The following is a 27,478-nucleotide window of genomic DNA, read 5'->3' as shown; positions in this document are numbered from 1 at the left end:
AGTAATACTATATATATATATATATATATATATATATATATATATATATATATATATATATATTTGAAATATATAAAATAGGTATATAGATGATGTATCATCATATGATTAGATTATAATATCTCTGGTCTAATAGTCCGATCTATTATCAAAATATTATCTATTTTAGACATATAATATATTATGATTTTATTTCTGAGTTTTACAACTTAAATGTGTCTTGACAGTTTAAATAATTCGCAAGGTATTTAATTAGTCGAATCTTCTCATCTCTAAGCAATATGGGATGTACAGACAAATCTAACATCTCTCTCGTGCTATATCAATGTAAAATTTATCTAAAGGGATCATATGTGATATTACTTTATCGTTAATTCAAAATCACTTAATCATATAATAACACATTATTTATATACTCAAAATATGAATACTATAGATGTACTCAAATTTCTTTCGTATACTATAGATGTAGATTTGCAAAGTTCATGTATGCCTTTGATTCTTTAGAAAGGCTAAAGTTTGAGCTAAATATATTTTGAAGTAGAGAAAATTGATGTTGTTTGTACTTAATATCACGAGAAATATGCATTGTTTGATTTGATGCTCCCCGATTAATGTTATCTAATTAAATATTTTTCGCTGTTACTATAATTGTGTTGTGAAATTTCTAGAGTGACTTAAAAGTTAGCCCCGGAAGTTCAATTTCAGGGTTGTTTTATTCTTAGTTTGATGTTTACATTTATCAAATTTATGAAAAATATTTTAATATAATATTATTTTTTTTAAGTGAAAATTGTATTTGAGTTAGATTATTATATATATATATATATATATATAGAGGGGAAAATGGCAACTTTAAAAATTTTATTTATCTACTTATAAGTGGTTAAAATTAATGAACAAAACTTTAACCCTTTAAAATTTTACTTCACACCACCCCTCCCCCCACAAAAACCTAAAAACTAACAATTTTCCTCTATAGTCTAGGTTTTAAATAATGAGATTTTCCCCCTAAGGTTTTGATTTTAAACTCCGACATTATCTCCAATGTTTATCCAACAGCTTTTCTTTTCTTTTCCTTCAACAATCACTCTCTCACTATCTCCCCCTCTTATTAGTGATCCTAAACCCAATAGAAGACGATGTTTTATCAAGAAAGATGAAGCATTGTCTCTCCGACGACGACAAGATCTCGTCTTTGTCATCTTCCCTAACAAAGATAAAAGATATCATTTTTGTCGGATCCAATTTTCATCAGAAAAGACGAACAATTTTGTCTTTTTTGATAAAATTGAGAGTTATTTTTTATATCAATTGACGTGATCCAAGCTTCCAAACAAAAAAAGTTTGGTCGTTAGAGAGAGAGGAGACATCGAGGGATATTTGTCGCTGACAATAGCGTTAGATTTGACTTTGGAGATGTAAAAGCTAAACTTTATGGAGGAAAATGTCATCTTTTGAAACTTAGGTTAAAGAAAAATTTTAATTTTAACTACTTATAAGTAGATATTTAGAATTTTCAAAATTAAAATATAAAAATTTGAGATGAAAAGATAATTTGAGGGGTATAATTTTTGGCCATATATATATATATATTATAAAACCTTTTATTTTACCATCCAATCTATCTCAAGTGGTTTTAATAATTAAAGTCGGTACTGACTTGGTCAAAGTTCAATCTGACTTTCGGACAAGTGATCATACCGGCAAAATAACACTATTAAAATATATATTATTCTTAGTATACCACAGAGGAATTTGTCGTCGGGTAGTGTTGAGTCCATAACCCCGAATTCGAAACTAGGTCCAAGTCCCAAGTTTTGCATAAAAAAAATAAAAATTGCGCAAAGGAATATTGTCATCCAAGATTTAGTTTAATATCAAAAAAATATATATAATAGGTAAAAAATTTAAATATTTATTTATAATTGATTTATCATTAATTTTTTTATTATAAATAGGAATAAAATTATTATTTTATTATTAATATTAAAAAATATAAAATTTATGTTATTTTTTAATTTTAAAAATTAATAATTTTATTTTTATTAAAATTTTTAAATTTTAAAAAATAATATTTTCTCCTAATCTAAGATTTTTATTTTTCTAAAACTATAATTATCTCTCAAAATTTTCAAAAACAACAATTTTATTTTTGCTCGTAAACTTTAGTCTCTGACATTTATTTTGATATCCTTTTCATCTTAATTGATGCAAAAAAGTGATAGAACGAAGAGACTGAAATCCCTTCATCATACTGTACAATAAAGAGGCATGGTGAATAATTTAATTGTATGGGAGTGTTTGATTTTGGTAATATCTTATTACCAAAATATAGAGATTATCTTAAAGATAAATTATTGAGAAGATTATTGAATATAAATGATTACTACGTTTGATAAAATTTAATAAAAATAGATAGTATAAATAATTAATGTGTTTTGTTAATAGTAATAAAAGAATAATAGTAAATTATTTTATTTAAATGTGTTTAAATATAATTATTTTTAAATATTTTTATATTATTGGTTATATTAATTAAAAATAAATTTATTTTTATCTTAAAAAATTAATAAATAATATATAATTATAATAAAATTAACATTACTTTGATAATATTTTAATACCTAAGGTGAAGGTAGTAATCAGATTATCACCTATATTATATGTCACGTTAACATTGATAATAAAAAAGTATTATAATTCTTTATTATTAATAAATTAAATAAAATAATATAAATAATAAAAAATAAATTATTAAGATAATTTTTAAAATATTCCAATAATATTAAGGTAGATTAGAAGAGTGACAGTTTAATCATAATCCATGAAAGCTTAAACGGGGGACAATTATTTTAGAGTTTCGTTGACACGAATATTTGTATTCTCTTAATTTAAAATTTAAATTTTATTTACTCCTCGGTCTCCTTTGCCAGTATCGTACTCTTCTAATCTACCTTAATAATTTTTCAGTAACGGTATTTATATATATTTTTACATATATTTTAATATGTAAATAATATATTATTATCTAAATATATATTATCATAAATAATTTTAAATATAAATAATAATATATTATTATATAATTATATTTTTAAAAATAAAAGAATATATAATAATATATAATTATTTGTATATTATTTATACATTAATTTAAAATTATTTAATTATATAATGATATATTAATTATTTATCAAAAATATAATCGTATAGTTTTATTGCTCATTTTATGTGTGATATTATAATATTTATATTAAATAAGATTTAATTTAAATCAAACTTGTTCAAACGTAAATTATATTCTAATAAACATGAATCTAGTTCAATTAAAATAAGTTCAAATTTGAATATAAAAGTTTAATATTTTTGAGTTTAAATTTTTACAAATTTTTGATTTGTAAAGTTTTTAAACTTTAAATATTTAATATAAATTAATTAAAATAATATTATTTTTATTAATATATTTAAAATAATATTATTTTAAAATTAAATTGGATTTAAAATCCGATTCAAACTTAAATTTAAATAGAATTTTTGTTTAATTTCTCCCAAAGAAATCAAATTTAAACGCTTTTTAAATGAAATTCATAAATATGAACACAAATTTGATTCAATTTAACAAAGTTCGATTCATTTTGAGCACCACCCTAATATTATAGATAGATAAAAACATATAGTCTGAGCAAAATAAAATAAAATAATGAAATATAGAGTGAGGTCAAATCACACGAATCTCTAAGCCAGCAAAACAAGCAGATAAAGCCACGTATTGACCTTAAAAAACGTAGCTTGATATAGACGAGTTGTGTCAACAATACCGGATAAGGACAAGGACACGTGTTTGGTCAAAGATATGAAGGAGGGGACACGCTGAGATTGTCCGTACAACACAGCATTCATTTTAGGAAGATTTTTTTTTTTTAAATTTTAACTACGACGGGCTCCCTTAGTGTTTTGTCAGCTTTTGGCCATGTGTCCTACCTATCCTTTGCATCTGTGGCACCATCTCTACCCTTGTTCCATCACCCTTCACGTGACGCCCAAATCTTTTAATTTTACATCTCTATCTCTAAATCTACCTATAAAAAATATAATATAATAATATTTAAAATAAATATATATAACTATCTCTCCCGGGGAGCGTATTATTTGTTAGTGAACAGCATCACCGCCTCCGATGGGTAGTCCGGAGGATAAAAGAATAAATTTTTATGGGAAAAAGTTTAGGTTCAAATAATATATTAAGATAAAAATTTTAATTTATTTAATTTAATTTTTATAAGTTTAATTATTAAATTTTGATTCAAATAATTTAAAATTTTAATTTTGAAATATTATTAAAAAACATTTTAATCTTTGTTCTCATTTTTTAAATTTCTTTTTTTCTACCACCTAATCTAGTTATCTAAGGTTTAAACATAAGAATTTTTTATTTTTTTATAAAAAATCTTATTTAAATTAAATTATTTTTTTACGTATGGATACAACTTTTTTCGTTATCTATACCTTTTATCTCTTGAACAAATAGGTAATATTTTTTAAATAAAATTATATATATTTTTTAATTAAATATAAAAATAATATATTATTATATAATTAGATTAATTTAAAATTATAAACCATTTATGTATTTATATTCCATCCCAAGCATGTGGATATTTCTCTCGGCACCGGGGGTGTCAGAATTAGGGGGGAGTTAAAAAGGGGGAACGTGTCGTAAGATGAGGGGGCAAATGACTGCAAGGTTAGGTTAGTGTGTAGTCCACTCCACTCCAGAGCTGCAGCAGTTGTTTTGTCCTTTTTTGGAGGCAAATTACGTTTCCCACCCAAGGTTTGGTGTAAACTCAATTTTTGACTCTTAATTATTAAAAATTTAATTTATTGCTATAACTTTACTAATATTATCATAATAAAATAGTTATTTAAAAATTATATTTTAAAAAAATTCACATTTTCACTCTAATTTTAAAAATTAATTATTTCTCTCATTGTCTCAAATTTTTGATGTTTAAAAACTAATTTTTCTCCATCTAAGTCTAAAGTTTGTATAATCTTCACATTTTTTTATTATAGTGACCACCAACCTTTTAAAAGATTTCTTTCAACCCCATTTCACCTTCAATTTTTAGATGTTTTTATATCATCATCGGTAATTTTCTCTCTTTTCTTACATCTCAATCACTGAACATGAGTCATCAATGTCTATCTCCCTAACATATTTATGCCATTCAAAGCAAAAACTAACAAAAATTAAGCTAAGAGATCTCTCTTGATTTCAGTCTTTTCGATGTGTTGCACTGATAAGAGTATAACAAAATTTATTCTATTCTTGTTGTCAGCTTTTTTGATGTCTCTTATCAGTGTAATGTATTAAAGAAATCAAAATTGAGTAAGATCTTTTACTTTATTTTTGTTGGTTTTCTCTTGAGATGATAGAGATATGATAGGAAAATGAACACCGATAATTTGTGCTTGATGGTGGAGATTAATTTTAAAAACTAAGATGATAACAAGATTTTATACCAAACCTTGTTGGCCGATTTTTTTCTGATAAAGTTGACAGAGATTTTTTTTTATGCTTGTCCTGAATTGCAGTCATCGCTTCCATATCTTATCCATACACGTGTATTTTACCTAACTCCATCATTAACACTATATCAATAAGATTTTAATTTTCCCAATTTTTGTTATTTAAATTGCACCTCTTTAGTCCTTATTGTCAGATTCATTTGACTTGGTTAAATTTCTCAACATCAGCCTAAAAGACAGCCTATAATATCGGTAGCCACGATTTAATAATACTCTAAAATCTATTATCTTTGTGTAATTAAAAAAATTTAATAAAATTATATATTAACTTTAAATATATAAATAGTTATATATTTAATATAAATTATTATATATTTAAATATATTTAAATTAAAAATAAAATAATAAAATTTATATGATAATTACAATGTTATCAGGTAAATTGATCCTATCCAATTTTATTAAAACTGTCAAAGAACAGTTATATGATAGTTAAGTGATAGTTAAACTATTATATATATATATATATATATATATATATATATATATATATATATATATATATATATATATGTCTAAAATTGTACTTAACAGTGGAGGTAACACATTTTATTTTACTGAGAAGAATTTCTTCTTCTCCTCCCAAAAACCATGGCGGAAAAAACACATAGAGACTTACTCTCCCACAGATTATGGTATTTGGACAAATAGAAATTCAATGCTTTTTATTGTCGGCAGGTGATATAGAAAGAGTGGCGGGGAAAACAAGCCCTCCGGTTGAAAAATTTCTATCATCTAGTTAAAGTAGAGCACCAATACATTTAGCGTTAATCTATCATCTATAAAATTATATATATAAATTATATATTATTATATAATTAAATAATTTTAAATTAAAAATAAAATAATACCTAATACATATAATATTACTCATTTACAATAATAAATAGCCTTAAAATAATCTACTAAAAATAAAATATTAACGTAATGATAGATTATTTAAAAGATTATAAGATGAAAATTAATATTATGTTTAATAAAATTTAATAAAAATTGATATGTATAAATAATTATTATATTTAGTTAGTGGTAATAAAAAAATACAAAGATATTATTTTACTTAAATATTTTTATATTTAAATATTCTAAAATATTTTTTATATGACTTGTTAGATAAATTGAAAATAAATATATTTTTATTCAAAAATATTAATAAATAAAGATAAAATTGTAATAAAATCAAAATTATTTTAATACCTAAAATAAGTATTATAATATTATCTTGGTGAGTAAACTTATAAATAACATAAAAGCCATGTGATTATTTTCCACTCAAAGTTTGATATAAATTTAATTTTTTACTTGTTAATTATAAAAAATTTAAATACTTATCAATCTGTTAAAATTTAATATTATTATTAAAGATAAAATTATTATTTAATAAAAATATTTGAAAAAACTATAAATTCATCATGTTTCCCCCTTCCACCCCGAAGATTTGAAAAATCAATATTTTCCCTATATGATTTCTTCCTCTTCTCTTTTATGATGATTGGTCACCATCGATCGTCAGTCGTCTTCTGCCTCACTAGTTGACACATGATATAGAGACCACAATTTCTTAGTCATATGATGAAAAAATTTTGGTCTCATCGTGTAATGGTTGGTGAAAGAGAGGATGATTGATAATAGTAAAAAATAGAACGCAATTGAGAGAAAATTTGGAAGGGAAGGAGAAGATATTGTCGATAACGTGCTAAAAAACTTTTAAGATGAAAATGTTAATTTTTTAAATCTTGGATGAAAAAATTTGTTAACATTTTAAATTTAAAGAAAAATATAATAATATTTTAATTTTTTAAATATTTTAATAAATAATAATTTTATTCCGGATAATAATAATTAAAATATGAAAAATCGAATGTCTACCCCCACATTAGGTAAAAAATAATAATTTGACCACATAAAATAATATAAATAATAAAAATGCCACCAAACTCACCCTCAATTGAATGGAGGTGATCCCAAAACTAAATTCTAGTGTCCTGTTAAGGTGATCTAGTAATTATTATGTGGGTCCTGATTTCACCCACCATAATTTTATCATCAACGTCTGGCAGTGCACTTTAATTACCCTGGAGTGGAAACAATTTCATTCCAGTAAATTTGTTCACAAATCAACAAAGAGCCATTGCCTTTACTAGGGTATGAATTATTTTACAAGTTTTCTAAATTATTCTGTCTATTGACTGGGCAAAGAATATTTACAAATCATAATCATAGAAATTAAAGACACTTTTTTATTTTACCACATCAATTATCTGAATTTTATTTCTTAAGAGCAAAAATGTAGCATGACAATTAAAAAGGTTAATAAAATTTTAAAAATTTTAAAATAAAAGTTTATATTTGAATTTTTATTATATTTATAAAATTTTAAATTATTTAATATAATAATTATAATTTAAATTATTATATTTCAAATTTATTTATCAGATAAATACTGATAAAATCCCATTTAAAAAAATAATAATAAGCACGGCGTTATAAATAAAGAAGCCCCGTTATATTTCTTTGTAAATTATAATTTATTTTTTTTGACAGAGAAATAAAGAAACAATTTATCTTTTTGAACTCATAGTTTTCATCTTATCCTGCGCATCTAATTTTCCACCGACTTTGGAACACTACGGGCGTATCCAGAATAAAATATTCCCAGCCGATAATTACAGAATCACAGTCTGTGTCACAATAATTTTATCAACTTTCGATTATATATGCCACGTGGCGAATTATTATCACGATATCACCAGGTGGTATCATTCATATAAAACCTTCTCAGCCCATCCGACAACAGCCTTGTAAAACAAGCGTTCCCCTAGTATTCAAGTTTTTAACCGCAGTACAAAAGGCTTTTCCAAGATAAATGCCTAACCATGGTTAAATTTTAACTTAACCATAGTGATATCCCCCTTCTCTTCTTGGAAGTTTATATACAGAGGCAAAGCTTGAAGGTGTTCCCCTAAACAACAGCATCCACAGCTAAGAAATCCAAACCGAAAATGATGCTCGGCGAGCGACACCGTCTGAATCCTCCTGTCCACGTCCCTCCGTGGCATCCGCTCCACGAAGATCCAAAGGCTGGTGTTATTTCTCCTCACTCCTTCAACGGCAATGCAAACGGCAGCCCTGATGTTAACTGCCCGTACTATCTCCAAGAAGCCTTAGCCGCGCTTCAACCTTATATACCGGCTAATGATCAGGATTTGGACTCGGATACTGATTATTCGGGTATAGACTCTGACTCTCCTGTGGACGCTTACTCATGTGATCATTTTCGCATGTTCGAGTTCAAGGTAAGGAAGTGTGCACGTGGAAGGTCGCATGACTGGACGGAATGTCCGTACGCTCACCCAGGGGAGAAGGCACGCCGGCGTGACCCGAGAAAGTATCACTATTCGGGTACGGCGTGCCCCGAGTTCCGAAAGGGAAGCTGTAAGAAAGGCGATTCTTGTGAGTTCGCTCATGGTGTATTCGAGTGTTGGCTTCATCCGGCCCGTTACCGTACTCAGCCTTGTAAAGATGGACCCGGTTGTAGGAGACGGGTGTGTTTCTTCGCCCACACACCGGAGCAGCTTAGAATCTTACCTCAGCAGAGCCCTAGAAGTGCTGATACTACTTCCTGTGCTAGAACTTTGTCGTTTTTGTCTTCTCCGGAGTCAAATTCTCCTCCTATGAGTCCAACGGCTGAGTCACCCATGAGTCTATCTCTGAGTCGGTCACTTGGTTCGAGTTCAATCAGCGAAATGGTGGCTTCTCTTAGGAATCTGCAGTTGGGGAAGGTGAAATCCTTGCCATCTTCATGGAATATTCACGGGAATGGTTCTCCCGGATACGGATCCGGATCTCCTCGCGGGTCAATGATCCGATCCGGATTTTTTAGCCTCCCGTCAACACCAACGGGTACTCCGACCCGAACCGGGATGCGTTACTTGGATCCATTTGAAAATATCAGCGAAGAAGAACCTGTAATGGAAAGGGTTGAGTCAGGGAGAGGCCTGCGTGCAAGAATGTTTGAGAAATTAAGCAAAGAGAACTCACTGAAACGGGTGGAGCCGTTTCCATCTGATGGAGCTCCGGATGTAGATTGGGTTTCGGATTTGGTAAACGGTGCGCACTGAGACCATGTGAAAAAGTGGTGGGTATTTTAGGAAAATTTTCGTGATGATTTCTTCGATGAATCGATTTTTTGGGTATTGTATTTGGGTGGACTATTTGTTTCCTCTGGATGTGAATAGCATCTGAAGAAGAAGAGGAAGAGGAACAGAAAGATGGTTTATAATTTTGGAATCAGCAAATTGAAGATGATGTGAATACTATTAGAAATTATGATTAAGGTATGGTTGAAGATTGGAATCTTTGTTTAGGTTAAATTTGAAGGCTAATTCGAAGAAGAAAAAGGAAAAGACTGCCAACTTTTGTATAGGTAGGGGACATGGATGATGATGATGATGATGATGATGATCCACTATTTTATTTGATTTGTGTTGTTCATTGGGTGTTGTTACTTCTATTATCATCAATTAGCGCATTGTAAAATCTTCGGAACTTCGTAGGCAATGCTCTCGTTCCCTTTTCAGATTATGCAATTTAATGTATATATTTTAACAAATTGTATTCCCTTCCTACTAATCTCCTTATAATAATAATAAACCATCTGGGTAAATTACAGGATTTCCACTGAAGTTAAAAACATTTTTGAGCGTTCATTCTTTCAGTATTTATAAAAATTGTGTATATTTGGTATATAAGTTAATTAGTTTTGGGTAATATGGGTGGGTTTTGACTATTATATTTATATGTTTAATATATTTTTATATGATCCTAGAGTCTATGGTCTAAAGTGATCTTGAGTTTTATAGTTTTTGATGGGTGGGTATTTTTTTAAATTGGTGTTACAAGAAAAAGAATTTTATATTATATTAAATAAATAGATAGTATATCAATGTGATAAATTAGATTTTAATATAAGGTAATTAATTTTGTAGGTTTAATATATTTTTACTTTGTAGGTGTTCTTCCATTGTAATTGCTCTTAGTTAAGAAAAATTGGTATTTGCATGTCTCCAACTATAGCCCACTATGGTATTTCAATATCATTGTTATTACCTTAAGACCATCGTGAAAGGTAAGTTTGTTTGACAAAGAGTTGCAATAGAGATTGACGGGCCATCAATTTGTCCGATGGAAGAAGCTTGATGCCAATATTAATTTGAGAAATCAAAAAATTTTCGTATCATGGACGGGAATACTCACTAATATCTTGTTTTAGAGAATATTGATAAAATTGCTTAGTTCATATAATTAAAAAATTAAAAAAATAATAATATTTGATTATATAATAATATTTTTATACATAAATGATATTTTTTTATATAATTAAATATTATTTTATTTTTAATTTAAAATTATTTAAATAAAATATTATTTAAATACTCACGTTAGGTTAAAAAGAAAAAGTCAATTCTATTCTATTGACAGGATTTAGGGTGAAAATTGGAAAAGCGTTATTTGACCTACCCTTGGTAGGAAAACGCAATTTACTGTAATTTACCCTACCAACACGCAACAACATCATGCGCACTCTAAAGTCTTCACCCTCCTTGGAATGAAAGATTGAATTACGTCCCTTTTGACGATGGACGACAAAACCGGGTCCTCCACCGTTGGATCACTCCCATCTCATTTTCACAAAGACTATCCAAAGGTCCACAGACCCAGAGGTGATAGCGACTGATATGTTATCATCCTCCATGGGTTTACAACTTGGGTATTGTTATTGTTATTCATTTTACTGGCCAATGCCGCCACGATGGGGATGGGGCATCATCTCTCCAATCCTCGCCTGCACACTTGCTATGTCTGTCTATTATTTGTAAAGCTTTTTTATTAGGTCTTCGTATATAATATTTTCAGTCAGTTTCAATATGATAAGGATATGCACGGGTCAATTTACCGTGATTTAAGAATTTTTTTAAATCTAATTAAAAAATGATTTAATTTTTTTTAAAAATTAAACTAGAAGACTATAGTTTAAATTTATTAAAATTATTTATTTTTAGATATATGCTAATTAATATAATTAATTGAATTATAGTATTCTAAAATATAATATAAATATATAAAATAAATATAATATATATATATAGTATACATAAAAAAATAATAAAATATATATTAAAAAAACTACACATCTAATTGTTTATTAAAATTTTTTATTAATATAGTTATATATATATATATATATATATATATATATATATATATTTTTTGTAAAACTATGATTTATAATTTAATTCAATTTAAAAATTGTTCAAACTAAAATTTAAATTGAAAACTATTTTTCAAAAATTTGTCAACTAAAAACAAATCATTTTATAAACTAAATCGTAATTTTTAAATAAAATGATTCAATTTTACAATTTAAACCAAATTATACAATCTTAATAGAAAGCATTTAAACTTGATATTGTTTTCAAAATGGTGATGTAACAAATGGCCATTTATGAATATTCTTCTTATATGACTTGACTGTACCCCGAAATTTATGGCCGAAACCAAATAACATTGAAATGTTTAGCTAATTCCCAATTATTATTATTATTTTGATAACTAGATCCATAATTATTACAGCTAAATTAAACTCATACTTTTTTTTTTTAAAAATTTTGATGTTCCATCAATTTTACTATCTTTTAGAGTCTTTAGTTATTATTTATTGTTCATATAGATATGATTTTATATGGTTAAGTTTAAAATTTTTTGGTAGGAGAAGAGAAAATAATGACAAAATAGAGAGTAACTATCAACAAAATATAAAATAATAAAATTGATGTAATACTCTATATTACGGTCCTATCGATAGATTACGTTGTCTTTTATTATATTCAACAATTGAAACTTATAGGCAATGACCCCTTGTTCTTGAATTCTCCGAATATCTATTTGTATCGAAAACAAAATCTTCATTCTTTTCATTATTGGTATATAAGAAATGTGAGGTTACATATTATTAATGCTAGCTGCTTAATCTTCAACCATCAAGGCAGAAATCTAGGGCATGTCATGTGCTGTGTCTAACTCACTTAATTGGATTCATCCATAATTACAAACACCTCGGATTCAAGGGTGGTTGTGTTTTCTTTATTTCCTTTTCATCCTACTTCGATCTTTTTTATATTAAAATAATATAATTTTAAATCAAAGATAAAATAATATTTAAAATTTTTATCAGTAATTAAAGTATTAAATAAATCAGAGTTTTATAAATATAATAAAAATTTGAATCTACATTTTTATTTTAAGTTTTAATACTTTATTAATTTTACTAATATTTAGGATCTAATTTATAATTATAATTAACATATATTATATTATTTTTTTATATTTGGATAAGATAAAAGACTATCATTAAAATAGTAGATCATCGACAAAAAACACATTGATTATTATAGTCGAGAATGGAGCAAAGATTGAAATTAACTTGAATCATTTTGTGATTTACTTTTGACTATGTTGATTGCGGATGGAATTGAATTGAGATAAGCCTAAAGCCTTCGGGGGGGTGTCTATTAAAATTAATTAATTAATTAATAGGAGATAATTACATATTTAATATTAGTTTAGTGGATATAATGACATAATTTGACAGGTTTGACCGGGGAAAAGGGTTATCATATTGGGGTGGTGATAAATAAGGTCCATGAAAATGTTAATAATGTCAACTGGAAATCCGAAAGATTGTAGATAAAGATCCAATCAATAAAAAAATTAATAGAAATGGGCCCCCATTTGATTGATGTGGAATTTGTGAATGACAAAATCACATTAAAATTGGGGTGATGTAGTCCGATTAGCCGGCATATTAGGTTTGCCGTCAAATTAAGAAACTCTTTTATTGCTCCCTGTCCTTTTCCCCCCCACTCCTCAAATGCTTTCTTTCTTTTCAATAATCAATGCTTTTTGGTTATCTTATTAATTAATTAAATATATTTTTAAATTATTAGATATTTTTAAAGAATATTAACTGATTTAATAATATTATATATTAATTATTAAATAATTAATATTAATTACAAATTTAATCCTTAATTTAATTAAGGGATTATAAATTATAATTTTTTAAAGTTTTAAAATTATGTAATATTATATAATTTCGGTTTTATTGATTTTAAATCATTTTTCTTGTTTTGTTGGTAAATTAGTCAATATTTATATATAAATTAAATTGAATTATGAAACTGAATTTTTTAAAGTTTAAAAGCGCTAATTATTATTACAAACGCTGTTGGGTTTTGTTTCGGCAGATTGGGCTTTGTTCCAATGATTGTAGTTTCAATAAATTTTGGGGTCCAGCCGACGAGACATATGCCTATCTTTTGGGCCATGAGACATTATGGGCTTTGAAGCTGTTAGGAGCCTAATAATTAATCATGCACTTGAAAAAAGAAAAACAAAATACATATAATTAGCATTTACAATTAAAATTATTTTTAACTAAAACAAATTATTACTAGAAAAATTCAAGAAAATCTATAAAATATTCATCAAAACCCAGTTGAATAATAATTTATTATTCAAGTTTTTTTTCTCTGCTGGGATACATGACAAAAATAAAAGAGATTTTGACATTGTCAAATTACTTTCAAGTGGGGTTTGATTCGAATTAAATCAAGTCTAAACAGGGTGAAGCTTATTTTCAGAGGGATTTTGTTTGGGCTCTCCAAGATTGGAGAATAACTTGTTTGTCTTTGATTTGCTTCTTAGATCAGGAGTTTGTGTTCGGCTTGCATAAGTCTTAGGTTTGTGTAAAAGAGCTGAACTTGACTAAAGCTTGTCAAACTCGTTCGCTTAAATTTGGTTTCTTCATGACTTGTATGACATCATTTAAAAAATCTTTTTAATATGTTTTAGTTTGAATTCAAGCTCGTAATCAGTTTTCAAATATTTTTTAACTTAAGTTCGTAAATATTAGGCTCCTGTTCAGATTTATACTCGGTTTTTAAACATATTTTAACTTGAGTTTGGGCTCAAATTGTATATGTCAGACTCAAGTCTAGATTCATTTGAGTAAAGTTCATATCAAATCCAAATAAGCATATTTCAAATTCAATTTGAACAAACTCCAAATCCAGTCCTACTTTCAAACATGCTTTAAGGTGTTTTATATGATTTGTTATTTTATAGATTTTTTTTTTTAAACTTTTTGGGTGTATTTTAGGTTCAAAATTAGAAAAGATAGTTTATGCTTTTCTAGAAATAATATAAATGATTTTCTGTAAAAAAGAAGAAGTAATATTAAAGGTATAAACTATAAAAATAATTATACAAAAATCACTGAGAATGAAGTGTCTCAAGTAGCTAGAGACTCCAAAACAAAACTTGACATGGAAAATCATAAGCTAATATTTCAAGAAACAGAGTCTTATTTTGTCAGTATTTACATTTGTATGAATGCAAGAATTGTGACTTTCTTTTCCAAAAAAATTTAGAAAAAGAACATTTCGTAGAAATAAATTCTTTATATAAACATTGGAAAAAACATAATTCAAAAGTTAGATTTAGAGATTAGAAAATCCGAAATTATATAAATCTCGTATAAAATATTTATTTATTTTATATAAAATTTAAGTCTCATATCTTATATTTAAAATTTTTATACAATCATGCTTTATAATCTGACACTCACGCGGATCGATGGTATGTAAGCTCTTTACTAGCCCTCATCGAACACTATAACACTAACATCATTACTTGTATTGTATTACAATAAATAAGCTTCTTCAAGTGGTAACTAGGAATTCCTAAATTTCCAGGAAGTTGCAGATGAAGTTTCGCAGAAGGGAAGTAATTCTATTTCCATTATGGGTGAAAAATCAACCACGCTGAATAGTCACTGAGTTTCACCATAACCAAAGCCTGCATAATTGAACTGGGTCAACATGAAAACGCGTTAAACTTTAATTACTGGCCCGGTAAAAGTCCTCTGTAAAATGCAGGTAAAACTGCCAGCATGAAGTCTCCGTGCCTCCACATTCTCTTGCTCTCTGTCTTCACCAACAAGACAGAAATCATTATTTATCTTGAGTCAAGACGAAGTCAATTCTTAAATGTTCTTATCTATATATATAATATATTTTACTTTTCTCTTGTAGTCGCAGCATAGAAGTTTAGAAAAATTAAGCTACAGATGGGAAGAGCTCCGTGTTGTGACAAAGCGAACGTGAAAAGAGGTCCATGGTCTCCTGAAGAAGATGCCATTCTTAAGAATTTTCTGGAAAAGCATGGAGCTGGTGGCAACTGGATTGCTTTGCCTCATAAAGCTGGTATATATATCTTCAAATCTTCATTTTTTTTCTTTATCCTTTAAATCAAACTAATTACTTTTTTATGTTAATTTTAGGACTGAAGCGCTGTGGAAAGAGCTGTCGTCTGCGGTGGCTGAATTATCTGAGACCAGATATTAAGCATGGTGGATTTACTGAGGAAGAAGACAGCATCATATGCACTCTTTACAGTACCATAGGAAGTAGGCAAGTCAATTAATTAACTTAATTTCCAGGTTTTATTGTGGGTTTTTTCAGTAATCTGCAAAGTTGTTGCCTTTTACTTCGTTTTCATGATAAATACTTTATGTTTCTGGATTAGGTGGTCTTTTATAGCTTCCCAACTACCAGGACGAACAGACAATGATATAAAAAACTACTGGAATACCAAGTTGAAGAAGAAGCTATCGGCAGCCAACGGTGGTATAATCTCAAACAATTCCACACAAATTTCTGCCACAATTCCTGAAGATGAATCCTTTCATTATGGGAATGCAAGTTCCTCTGCATTGGCTGGTACAACAGGCATGGCTTGGCAGCAGCAAAATCCTGAGCATCAAGGGATTTTTTTGGACTCATCAACTGATCAAGCTCCATTTCCAGGGCTCATGTCATCAGCCCAAGAAGCTTCGACTGTTTCTATCTCAGAAAGCAACTCTGCCGTCTCGTGGTCGGCCAATGGAAATGTTGAAGACTCAGGAATTAATCTACAAAATTTTGGCTTCGATTCACCTTATCAACAACTTGTAAATGAGTTTGGTTTTCAGACTCCAACTAGCCATGAAGTTGCTCAAGATTTATGTGATTATCCCCTAAATTAGAAGTTAACTGTCTAACATTTTACTAATCAATGCACAATATGGGCACTATCTGTTTTGCCTTTATGGATAGAACAGCAGTATTAACATAAATTAGTGTAAAAACAATGATATATCTCTAATATAAAATAATTTAGTTATCATTTATAAATAAATCCATATCCAATATTTATGAATATAATCTTATTGTTATGGTTATCGTTGTGATTGTAAATATAATTTAATGAAATTAGGACTGTGTTCTTATTTTATAAGCATTATATAATTTGGTTATTCTTGAAATATCTGTATTTTACGAGAGTTTGTTTAAATAGTAAAAAAAATGAAATTTTAAATATGAAGGTAAATATTTAATTTTTTTTAGCCAAAGGACTATTTCCCATCTAAACTATACTGAATTCTCAAAGTTTTTTTTCGTTAATTTTGATAATTTTAAATACACATTCATGAACAGTTAAAATTAACGGTAATAAAGTTAAAATCGTTATTTTATATTAAATATTAAAAATAAACTTAAATATGATTTTATTTTCCCTCATAAATTTAAAAAACTAAGTTTTTTCCCCTAAACTAAGTTTGAAAAGATCACATTTCCCCCCTAGGGTTTTGTTTCCAAATTCATTCACTTTCTCTGGCACCATCATTGGTTGTCTCTCCCTCCCGACGGTTTCTTTTCCACCAACGGCCTGCCTCAACTTCACCCCAACCTATTTGATGCCAAGAGACGTCGTTTGGAAAGACGATTGTCTTCCTAGATGAAGACGAGTCGTCTTCATATGAGAAGACGATTTCTTTTCTCAAACGACGTCTCTCGATGCTTGATGGGTTGGGGTGGAGTTGAGACGGGTCGTCGGTGGAAGAGAAGCCATCGGGAGAGAGAGACGGCCGACAATGGAGCTGAAGAAAGTGAACGAGTTTTAAAACTAAACCCTATGGGGGGGAATGCGATCTTTTTAAACTTGGTTTAGAGAATAAAATGTTAGTTTTTAAACTTTTAGGGAGAAAAATGAGATTAAATTTTCAGGAGTTAGGGTTCCATTAAATTTAACTGACTATGAGTGGATAAATAATATTTTCAAAATTAATGGGAGGAACTTGAAAATTTAACATAGTTTGGGTGGGAATAGTGTTTTGGCCTTTTTTTTAATGATATTTAAAATTAAATATTTGATTTATTGAATATGGTAATTTAGATATTTTTGAAAAGAAAATCATTGCTGAAGAAGGCGTGAAATGGTCTAGGAGGTGGGAACACGTGGTGAGAAAAATGCTGTGCCGTACGCCTTGAATTCAGAGTTAATCAGAGGTCATGAAAGTTGCGTTGTGTTTGCCTATTCAAAGATGAAGAAAAAAAGGGTCAGTCTACTGACAATTAATGAATTGAGTAACCATCACACCCCTCCAAAATTAATCCTATTTTATTTATTTATTTTGGAAATTGATTTTCAAATTAAAAATCAATATTTATTTAATTTAATTGGTATGTCATTATCTAATTAAAATTTTTATTTTTATTTTTATATAAGATATTAATCATTATTTTTGTTACAAAGATGATAAAAATTATCTGTCTCTTTTTTCAAAAGAAAAATCTTTTCCTTATCTTAAGAAAAAAATTATCTTTCTTATATATTTTAAACATAATATAAATATATTAAATAATAAAATTAAAATCAACTAATTATTTTAAATATAATATATTAACTGCTTTAATGTACATAATAAAAACATAAATAAATTTATAAAACATAAATAATCTAAAACTATAAATATATATTAGTATTTTAAGTAAATATATTAATATAAAAAGAGAGGGGCAAGATAAGGATGAGGTTGGATGGGGACAAGATACATGTATCTCTATTCTTGATTGTGAAGATTTTTTTTGTTCTGATCCTCTTTCCTATTTCTATTAGAGAATCTTCTCTTCGTTAGACTCAAGACCCCTAAATTTTGAACGAAATTGTCATCTCTAGATTGAGTATTATCTTATCTTTATTTAAATTATCTAATCACATAATTATACATAATTTAGATATCTAATTTTAGTATTTAGGTACACATAATTTTATTAAATTATGTACAATACTATACACACATATCTATCTACTTTAAATACATCAATAAATGTACATTTATATATATTATAATGTAATTAAATATTATTTTATTATTAAATTAAATCATATAATCATATATTAAAATATATATATTTATAAATTTAAAATAAATATGTATAATTTTATTATTAAAATAAATATATAATATTTTTTTGTATGTTTTTGAAAAAAATTTGTTATAGGCCAAATAATTATTTTTTATAAAAAATTTAGTGAAAAATAAATTTTTAATATTTAAGTTTTGACAAATCTAATTTCTTATCTGGAATCTACTCTCCATAGATGTTAATATAAATTATTATTTTATAATAACAAAAATATCTGTATTATTTAATTTAATATAAATTTTAATTATAAAAATAATAGTATTAAAAATAAAATTGAATTGTCATTTAGTATAATAACATTCAAATCGCTGTCAAAAAGAGTAGACTAAGTACAGAAATAACAATGATAAAAGATTTACATAATAATTATGTGTCCACTTACAATTTGGCGTCTGGGGGGGCGGCTGCCATTGCATTTCGGATAAGTCTATCAAACTTTCTTTTGTATTTATTTATTGACCACGTGGATTGGAGGTGGTAGAAAGACAAACAGTCTTCTCGGCAACCATGAAAAGACTTACTCCCAACCCTGGTTGATGTAATCCCAAACTTTCCAGGGGTAAATTTTGATATTTTAAACACTCACTTTTTTAATGAAATTTTTTGAAATGATCAAAGTAAAATTATTATTTAAAAAATTAAAATTTTATTTTTTAATTTAAAAAATTAATAATTTTTTTTAACCAAAATTTTGAAAATTCATCTTTTTCCCTTTTTTAGGTTTATATATATTTTTTTTAATGCTCTTTTCAATTGATAATTGACGTTCTTTTTTTGTTGTATATGATGAAGACTAAAAATGAACTGCAGACAATTGAGGATAAAACAGTGAGTTGTTGATGAAGACAAAACAATAAAAGATTCTGAAATTGAAGGTCGGCTATCGATGAAGATGAAGTATTTTTGTGGTGGTTCAAAACGTTAAACAATCGATTTCGCTTGAACGAAGACAAAGTTTCTTGATCGATTATGCCCGATTTTGACCAAAACGATAAAGGAGTTTGACAAATAAGATTCAATATATTTGATCAATTTTGCTTGGTTGTCTATCATCAGAAGTGATAAAGAGCTCCGAAGAAAGAAGGTAGTCGACAAAGAAGTGCCTAGAGCAGAGAAGGTTGCTGAAAAATGTGTTATGTTTTGAGTTAAACCTAATAGGGGGTAAAGGTGAGTTTTCAAAACTTAGAATAGAGAAAAATTATTAGTTTTTAAAATTAAGAGGGAAAACAAGATGAAATTTTAATATATTTTTTAAATAACGGTTTTCTTTTTAACTCTAATAAAAAATTCTAACAAGGCAAATAAATATTTAAGTTTTTAAAATTTAAAAAATAAGAGTTTAGGCTTATATGAAACCTCGGGTGTGAATAAGTCTTTTGGCCTTATTTATTAATTATTCATTAAACACAAGATTAAAAATAAAAAGTCCGCTGCTTCCCAATGAAAACTATATCATATACATGCATGTATCTAAGACTTTGACTTCAGAAAATTAAATAACCTCGCTTCTGGGTTTGTATATGTGAATCCTCCAATTCAAAGTTCTTATTAATCAAACGCTAGAACTTTCTTTCTGTTAATGCGTGGAATGGTCAGACTGAACTAATCTCAAGTGTAATTTGTCAAAAGGCTATGCATGTGGGGTTAACCTTTTATGTAGAATTTTGAGTCTTTCAAAGATAATCACTGGTGTGTTGCTTTAGACTTGTGGAAACTAGTCGCCAAAGTCTCTTTTTTGAGGTTATCAGACTTGAAAAATTCCCCAGAATGCTTTGGCTTGCTATTTTTTGTTTAATGGGAACCGACCCGCCATATTTTACCATAATCTTTATAATCACTTTATCAAATAAATAAGGATTTTACAAATTGTAATAAAATTTAAACTCAAATTTTTTAAAAAGTTATAGTATTATTTCCCTAATTTTGTTAAATTTAATATTTTTATTTTTTGTTATTATATCTTTTTGTATTTTGCATGGCCTCGAGTCAATGCTCAAGAGTTGAATGTACATGTGTAGTGTTAATCCCCTTGTCTTATGTAGGTTCCGGGAACTTTCTTCACTGATAGAAGATTCTAAACTTAGGTACGAAAAAGAGATGGATTTTGTTTGAAGATTTCCCCTTTCCAAATCGTCTCACCCACGGTAGCCATAAATGTGTATTATATATTTAAGGCCAAAAGACCTGTTACCACCTATACCTAAGTTTCAGTCTCTAATTTTTTAAAATTTAAATATTTATTTATAAATTAAATATTATTAAAATTTTAAATTAATATTAAAGCTAAAATTATCATTTAATAAAAAAATTTTAAAAATTAAAATTTTATCATATTTTTTCTCTTCAATTTTAAAATTTGATATTCTCTTCTTAAATTTTTTTTCAAAGTTTGAAAAATTGCTACTTCCTCTCTAGGGTTTTTTCTCATTATCTCCAGTGACCAACTTCTTTCTAACCATCAGTAGGCCTTCCGTCTTATTCTCTGTCGGCACTTCTCCTTTTTCGTTGGAGGTAGAAATTATTATCTCTGTCTTAGATAAAGACAAAACAATAAACAATTTTCTCTTAAAATTAAAGTTTGAAATGTTATATTCTCCTTTACCAGGTTTCCATTTCTCTGGTGCTATCTCTCTTTGGCAACCTGCTTCCTCTACTCTGACATCTTCGTCTTTAATAAAGACGGATCATTCTAATAAAAACAAATCAAACAATCATTCATTTAATTATAGTAGTTTAAAATAAAACTGATCTTAGTCCCATGTTAAAAACATTGTTAAAGAAATCATATTTCTACGAAACCACCATATTAATAAAATTAAGAGCTCAATTATGCAGGGACAAGGAGTATTATTATCCTAGTTTCGACTCTCAAACGGTCACATTTTTAATCTAAATTAAGCAGCCTTGAAATCAAACCAGCTAATTATATTATATTATAGTATGAATGCATGCACCTATCGTCTTACATGGCAGACACAGACTGAAGAGAATTGAACTTTTTATCATTTTAAATCAAACCTCCGAGGGACAATCCTCCTTAAAAGAAGAAGAAGAAGAAAAGAAAAAATGATCCAATTATGTGTTACTCACAGTCTGCATGTTTTTAATCTAAATGTATATCATAGTGTTGGACTGTCTTGTTGAGACGAATCTCACCATTATTGAACCAAATAAAATAAAAAATTTAATCTTAATGTATTATCAATAAATCTTTAAAACCATATCTTTTTATATATCAAAAACTTTTTTTTTTCACTCAAATTACAGTTTAACAGTACACATAAAAAGTTGGATCTCTACAAATACGTCCGTTTTTGACCATTTAATTCACTTTTCCCCATTGCTGGTGGATGAGGCCAGATTGGTTGGCAATGACATCCTGATCTTGAATGACGAGGAGAGATAGTAAAGATAAGTGGTTTTGATAACTTCAAATGTGTCTATGACCCAAAATTGTAATCGATAGATTCTGACAAAATATTAACCTGGAGTATAATTCCATTGTTCCTACCTTGTGCATGTACAAGGGGAGAACCGTGCATCAATGTTGTGATGAGATCGACAACCAATTGTATAATCCCTGCCATAAATGAGATTCTCTTCTTAGAAGTGTTGTAGATTCTTGTATCAAGGATGCAAGGTCTATGAGATTGTATACATTAATGCTAGACACTCATATTTTTTTAATATAAGTTCCAAATCTCATACCTTATATTTAAAATCTTAACACTTGAAAACAAAAAAGTATTTATATGATCAATAAAATTATATATATTTACTTTAGATATACAAATATAAATATACTTATATATATCATTACATGATTAAGTGATTTTAAATTAAAAATAAAATAACATTCAATCATATTATGACACATATAAATGTTTATACAATTATGTACTTAAAATAAATACACATAATATTACTTTGATGATATATATCAAATATGTATATATTTATATACTTATAATAAATACACATTTTTATTATATTTTCAAAAAATTGATTTTTAATAAATTTGAATCGTAATCTAATCTAAATCAAATTGTATGTTTCCAATTTAATTTCACTTAATTTAAATTTAAAATTTTTCCAAACTGTTTTTGCACAGTTTGGTTGTACTTCTTAAACTACACCAAATCTGACTCTGCACCAGTACTCACATATTTGACATCTCAGTCCAAAGTTGGCAACTTGGGAACTCAACGCAGCTTCATGATTTCCTTCAAAAACAATCTTGCTACCTGCGAAACATCAAAAGTTTTGTTACAAGGTATAAAGTGATCTATCTTCAAGAATCAACACACACCATAATGGAATTTTTATTCTGATGCATTCTAGGCAACCTCAACACAAAACCAAAATTCATTCATCATAAACTCTCAGAAACGCCGTTCCACTGTTCTTGCATCACTTCCTTTTACATATTGTCTAGAGATAAAATTAGCAAAATTCACTTGACAGTGTCTCAAGAGAGAGAAAATTTACCAAAGCTTCTCAGAATTACATAAACTCTTGCTTCAACGTGCGAGATCACAAGACAATATACTTGATTTAAAGGTTTAAAAAGCATATTACATGATACATATAATGAATGGGACTTCTTTTAGTTGATGCCAATCTTATATACAGTCTATTCACTGAATGCACATAGAAATCCTGATGCATGATCGGCTTAGAACATAAATCTCCACATAGTCCTTAAAAATTTTCTTCATATCTAAGCAACAGCACCTGCATTAGTTCAGATGATAAGTTAATGCTAGATGCTGAAGAAGTGTTAAGAGACTCCCACTGGCTTTCGCAAGCACCAATTAAAATGGTAAAATTAATTAAAGAAAGAGGAGAAAGGGTTAAGGACCTGCTTAAAGTGCCATCTCAGCTTGCAAGGCAGCAAGTTCATCTTCCTCAGCCGTCCGCTTCCGTGGAACAGGGTGAGCTTGTTGCCTGCCAGCAGGAACTTGCACTGGAGCTGCTGGAGCTGTGACTATAGGCTCAAGAAGCTGTTCTTCCAACTCTGCACCTTCCAATTCTTCAAGTTCTGCTTCCAACTCATCCTGTGATGCAAAAAATGCCGAGGATGTTCTGAGTTACTTTGGATAACATAGAAGAAGAGAGAATAAAATAAAAAATCTGTGAAGGATTTCAATACACATCAAGTAAATTATAACCTCATCAAAATCGGCAGCTGAGCCAATAGGAGTTGACAATGCTTCCTGGATCTGTTTCATGTTCTCAGTCTGCTCATTGATCTCATCCATGGTCTTGTCAACATCATCTATATTCCTGGAAACAACCCACCATTTTCACACACATTAGCCACTACTATTGTTACCATCTGAATTCTCTGGTTATATAATTAAATGATTCTCCATGTCCTTCATGAAACCAAAAAAAAAAAAAAAAAGATTAAATTGAAGATGTATTTTGCCTTCACTAATATAACTGCAATACCCAGGTCTCAACAAAATAACAATCAATGGTTTTCCAAATAGAACATTGGTTAAAAAGAGAAACTTGGTTACAGGATCACAAGAAAACAAGCACTTTGGAATAAACATTAGTGAAGGTTTCAACAAATTTACAAATACTTTCAACTTCTCCAGTGAAAGGAAAATTGCAGAATAAACCATGTATCAAATTCCAAAACTTGCCGGGGAACACAAACTTATCCTCTTATATAATGCAAAATAATTAAAAGGAAAACGGAAAAATTGAAACAAACAAAACATTGCATATACCATGGTAACTGATTACACTAAAAGGCACAATTAAGATGCTAAAAACAATATAACGTATGATGGAATAAGAAACTCTGGTAACAACAAATACACGAGGTCAAGCTAGATAGATACATACGTTGCTTTCTGCATTGCCTTCATGGCAGCTGCTCCCGTCCTCAATGCATCCACAGTCTCAGTTGTGGCTTTAGCACCCTCTAACATAATCATCTGTGACATTATACATAATAGCAATTTAGTGAAAGTTCATGGAGCAGAAATTAAACATTGATTAAAAAGTTCCAGGTTTACCTGATCATGAATGCGCAACTGAAAATTTCCAAGCTGCTCTATTTGTTGTTCATATAGCCTCTTCCTCTTCAAACATTGTATGGCAGCTATATGCATGCAACACAGGTAAATAGTATGCCAGTAATCACACATGAATTGTGACAATTTTATTTACAAACTAACCACGCAAACAAATAAGATAACAGAAACTTCTCTCACTGAAACTACATCATCAATTTCTCACACAAATACATTTAAAAAAAAATCTCATAAAACTTTGCTTGCACTTCTCAGCCGTACCTCTTTTGTTCTTTGCTTTGGAGTATTCCTTGGCCCTTTCAACCTCTGCAGAGGCCTTTTTAAGGAGAACTTTCTCCTTTTTCTCAAGCATTTCAAGAGTCTATACAATGCACAGAACACAGTTTCACACAATGCACACAATGGCAGCAACATAGAAACAAGCATAAAATACAGTAGCAGTAAGATAATCTCAATGAAAACATATGAGAAAAACAAGTCACAATAGATACAAGTGCAAAGGAAATATTTTTAGTGCTTAAATTTGGATAAGATCCTACTGTCAGATAAACAGTATGACGCAATTGCATTCAAGAAAGCAAAATTAAACACCAATTTATTCTCTAGTTTCTACCAACAGAAAAGTTGGTTTTGGTTCCACAATGATGTTAGAGTGAATAACTAATATATCATATTGCATAATCAAAAACATCAATCTTTATTCAATTTTTTTTCACTATTCACAGAATTTCCTAGAAATAATAATGCAACAAGAAACACTCAAAGTTTCGATTGTAAAAACAGTTACTTATCAGCCAACAACCTCAAATTACTGGGTTAATAAAATCCTCAGCCTAAATCGTTAACCCAATACAAATAAACAAACAATCAGAACAAAAAAAATTGATAACAAAAAAGGTATAGGACCACCTATTGTAAAAAATAATAGTACCTCAGTTAACTTGTCAATCGTAGTTAGAGCATTGGCTTCCTGTTTAGGTTTCCCAAAAAGCCGATTAAACATGGTTGATTCTCCGCGATTATTCACAATCCTATATCCTCCCTGTTAGAATCAACATCGTAATTATTAGATCATCCAAAATCCTAATTCAATATTCCATAACCAAAACGACAAAGTTCTACCTTAATCGAAACAATTGATTTCAACTAACGATCGGACCAGACCACAAATGAAGAAATAAATTCAAATTCGTACCTGTGAAATTCGATCAAAAGACACGCGAGGGGGAGGAGACCTGTGAATTATAAGACTTTTTGGTATTTTCTTAAGCGTGTTGTTTTCCAAATGCTCTGCCTTTTCTACAGGATGTTGACTTTCCACGTGGCTACCGCTTGATTAGTTTATGCGGCGTTTACCTAGTTTTAATGGGCGCATGTTTTGTTTTCGCTTCCACTTGCTAATGTACGACGTAGTTTTACACTAGTGATCGACTCAAACTGTTTCAAATCCTCTTAGGCTTTGCTCGAACAGACCAAGCCCGATTTGAGACCAAATCAAAAGTTGGGTTCGTATATGTTAAACGTTTTTTTCGATTGGTTTGAAATATTTGTATATTGGCAGGATCTAAAACTATTCTCACTAGATTTTAAGCTATTCTCAATGGCTCCAAATTTATACGCTCACATATTTTTATATATATAAATGGCCAAACGACTATTTCCCACCCAAGGTATGCTGTAATGACAAGTTTCCCCCCTTTAACTATGGAAATACCAAACACCCACCCATGGCCAGTTAAATTTAACAGAACCCTAACGCCTGAAAATTTTATCTCCTTTTGCCCCACTAAAGTTTGAAAACAAAAATTTCCCCCCAGCCTAAGTTTAAGAAAATGGCAGTTTCACCCTAGGGTTTGGTTTTGAAATCTCCGGCGACCTCTCCGGCTCCGTTGCCGACGGCTTCTCCCTCCCGAAGAATCCTCTCCTTCCGGTGATCGGTTTCCTCCCATTTGGAGGCCCGATCATCGCCGGAAAAGCGGTGGGAGACGAAGAACTTCGTCGGGGAAGACGAAGTTCTTCGTCTTCCCAGACGAAGACGAAGCCGTCGTCTTCGTCTGGGAAGACGATCGGCTTCCCAGGGAAGACAACCGTCTTCTTCTGGGAAGACGATCGTCTTCCCAGACGAAGACGACGGCTTCGTCTTCGTCTGGGAAGACGAAGAACTTCGTCTTCCCCGACGAAGTTCTTCGTCTCCCACCGCTTTTCCGGCGATGATCGGGCCTCCAAATGGGAGGAAACCGATCACCGGAAGGAGAGGATTCTTCGGGAGGGAGAAGCCGTCGGCAACGGAGCCGGAGAGGTCGCCGGAGATTTCAAAACCAAACCCTAGGGTGAAACTGCCATTTTCTTAAACTTAGGCTGGGGGGAAATTTTTGTTTTCAAACTTTAGTGGGGCAAAAGGAGATAAAATTTTCAGGCGTTAGGGTTCTGTTAAATTTAACTGGCCATGGGTGGGTGTTTGGTATT

General features: G+C 29.1%; 3 protein-coding genes across 10 annotated transcripts; 2 read left to right on the top strand and 1 right to left on the bottom strand.

The window, feature by feature from the left end:
• The first annotated feature begins 8,538 nt into the window (after nucleotides 1–8,538).
• Nucleotides 8,539–10,204, top strand: LOC123195010 (zinc finger CCCH domain-containing protein 20-like). The gene has a single exon (XM_044608558.1). The coding sequence runs from the start codon at nucleotides 8,595–8,597 to the stop codon at nucleotides 9,711–9,713; it is 1,119 nt and encodes a 372-aa protein (XP_044464493.1). The 5' UTR covers nucleotides 8,539–8,594; the 3' UTR covers nucleotides 9,714–10,204.
• Nucleotides 10,205–15,654: 5,450 nt separating this feature from the next.
• On the top strand, nucleotides 15,655–16,805 carry LOC123195132 (transcription factor MYB87-like). The gene is made up of 3 exons (XM_044608747.1): nucleotides 15,655–15,917; nucleotides 15,995–16,124; nucleotides 16,240–16,805. The coding sequence occupies exons 1-3, from the start codon at nucleotides 15,782–15,784 to the stop codon at nucleotides 16,736–16,738; spliced, it is 765 nt and encodes a 254-aa protein (XP_044464682.1). The 5' UTR covers nucleotides 15,655–15,781; the 3' UTR covers nucleotides 16,739–16,805.
• A 5,362-nt stretch (nucleotides 16,806–22,167) lies between these two features.
• On the bottom strand, nucleotides 22,168–26,367 carry LOC123195295 (vacuolar protein sorting-associated protein 32 homolog 2-like). Of its 8 annotated transcripts, none has more exons than XR_006497422.1 (10): nucleotides 26,208–26,367; nucleotides 25,944–26,054; nucleotides 25,274–25,373; nucleotides 24,995–25,080; nucleotides 24,822–24,913; nucleotides 24,134–24,248; nucleotides 23,824–24,019; nucleotides 23,126–23,206; nucleotides 22,448–22,542; nucleotides 22,168–22,346 (listed from the first exon to the last, which is right to left on the bottom strand). XR_006497422.1 is itself a non-coding variant. In XM_044608968.1 (8 exons), exons 2-7 carry the CDS (start codon nucleotides 26,013–26,015, stop codon nucleotides 23,828–23,830), a joined length of 657 nt encoding a protein of 218 aa, XP_044464903.1. In that variant the 5' UTR covers nucleotides 26,016–26,054; nucleotides 26,208–26,367; the 3' UTR covers nucleotides 22,994–23,206; nucleotides 23,824–23,827. The 8 variants fall into 8 exon arrangements, 3 of the variants coding, with proteins under 3 accessions (XP_044464903.1, XP_044464902.1, XP_044464904.1); XR_006497423.1 differs by having other exon boundaries at nucleotides 22,168–22,341; XR_006497421.1 differs by having other exon boundaries at nucleotides 22,474–22,542.
• Between the last annotated feature and the right edge of the window lie 1,111 nt (nucleotides 26,368–27,478).

The sequence above is a fragment of the Mangifera indica genome, chromosome 13 (genome assembly GCF_011075055.1).
Source record: "Mangifera indica cultivar Alphonso chromosome 13, CATAS_Mindica_2.1, whole genome shotgun sequence".
Classification (NCBI taxonomy): Eukaryota; Viridiplantae; Streptophyta; class Magnoliopsida; order Sapindales; family Anacardiaceae; genus Mangifera; species Mangifera indica.
The sequence above is the reverse complement of the archived record's forward strand: the minus strand, read 5'-3'. Positions and strand labels throughout refer to the sequence as shown.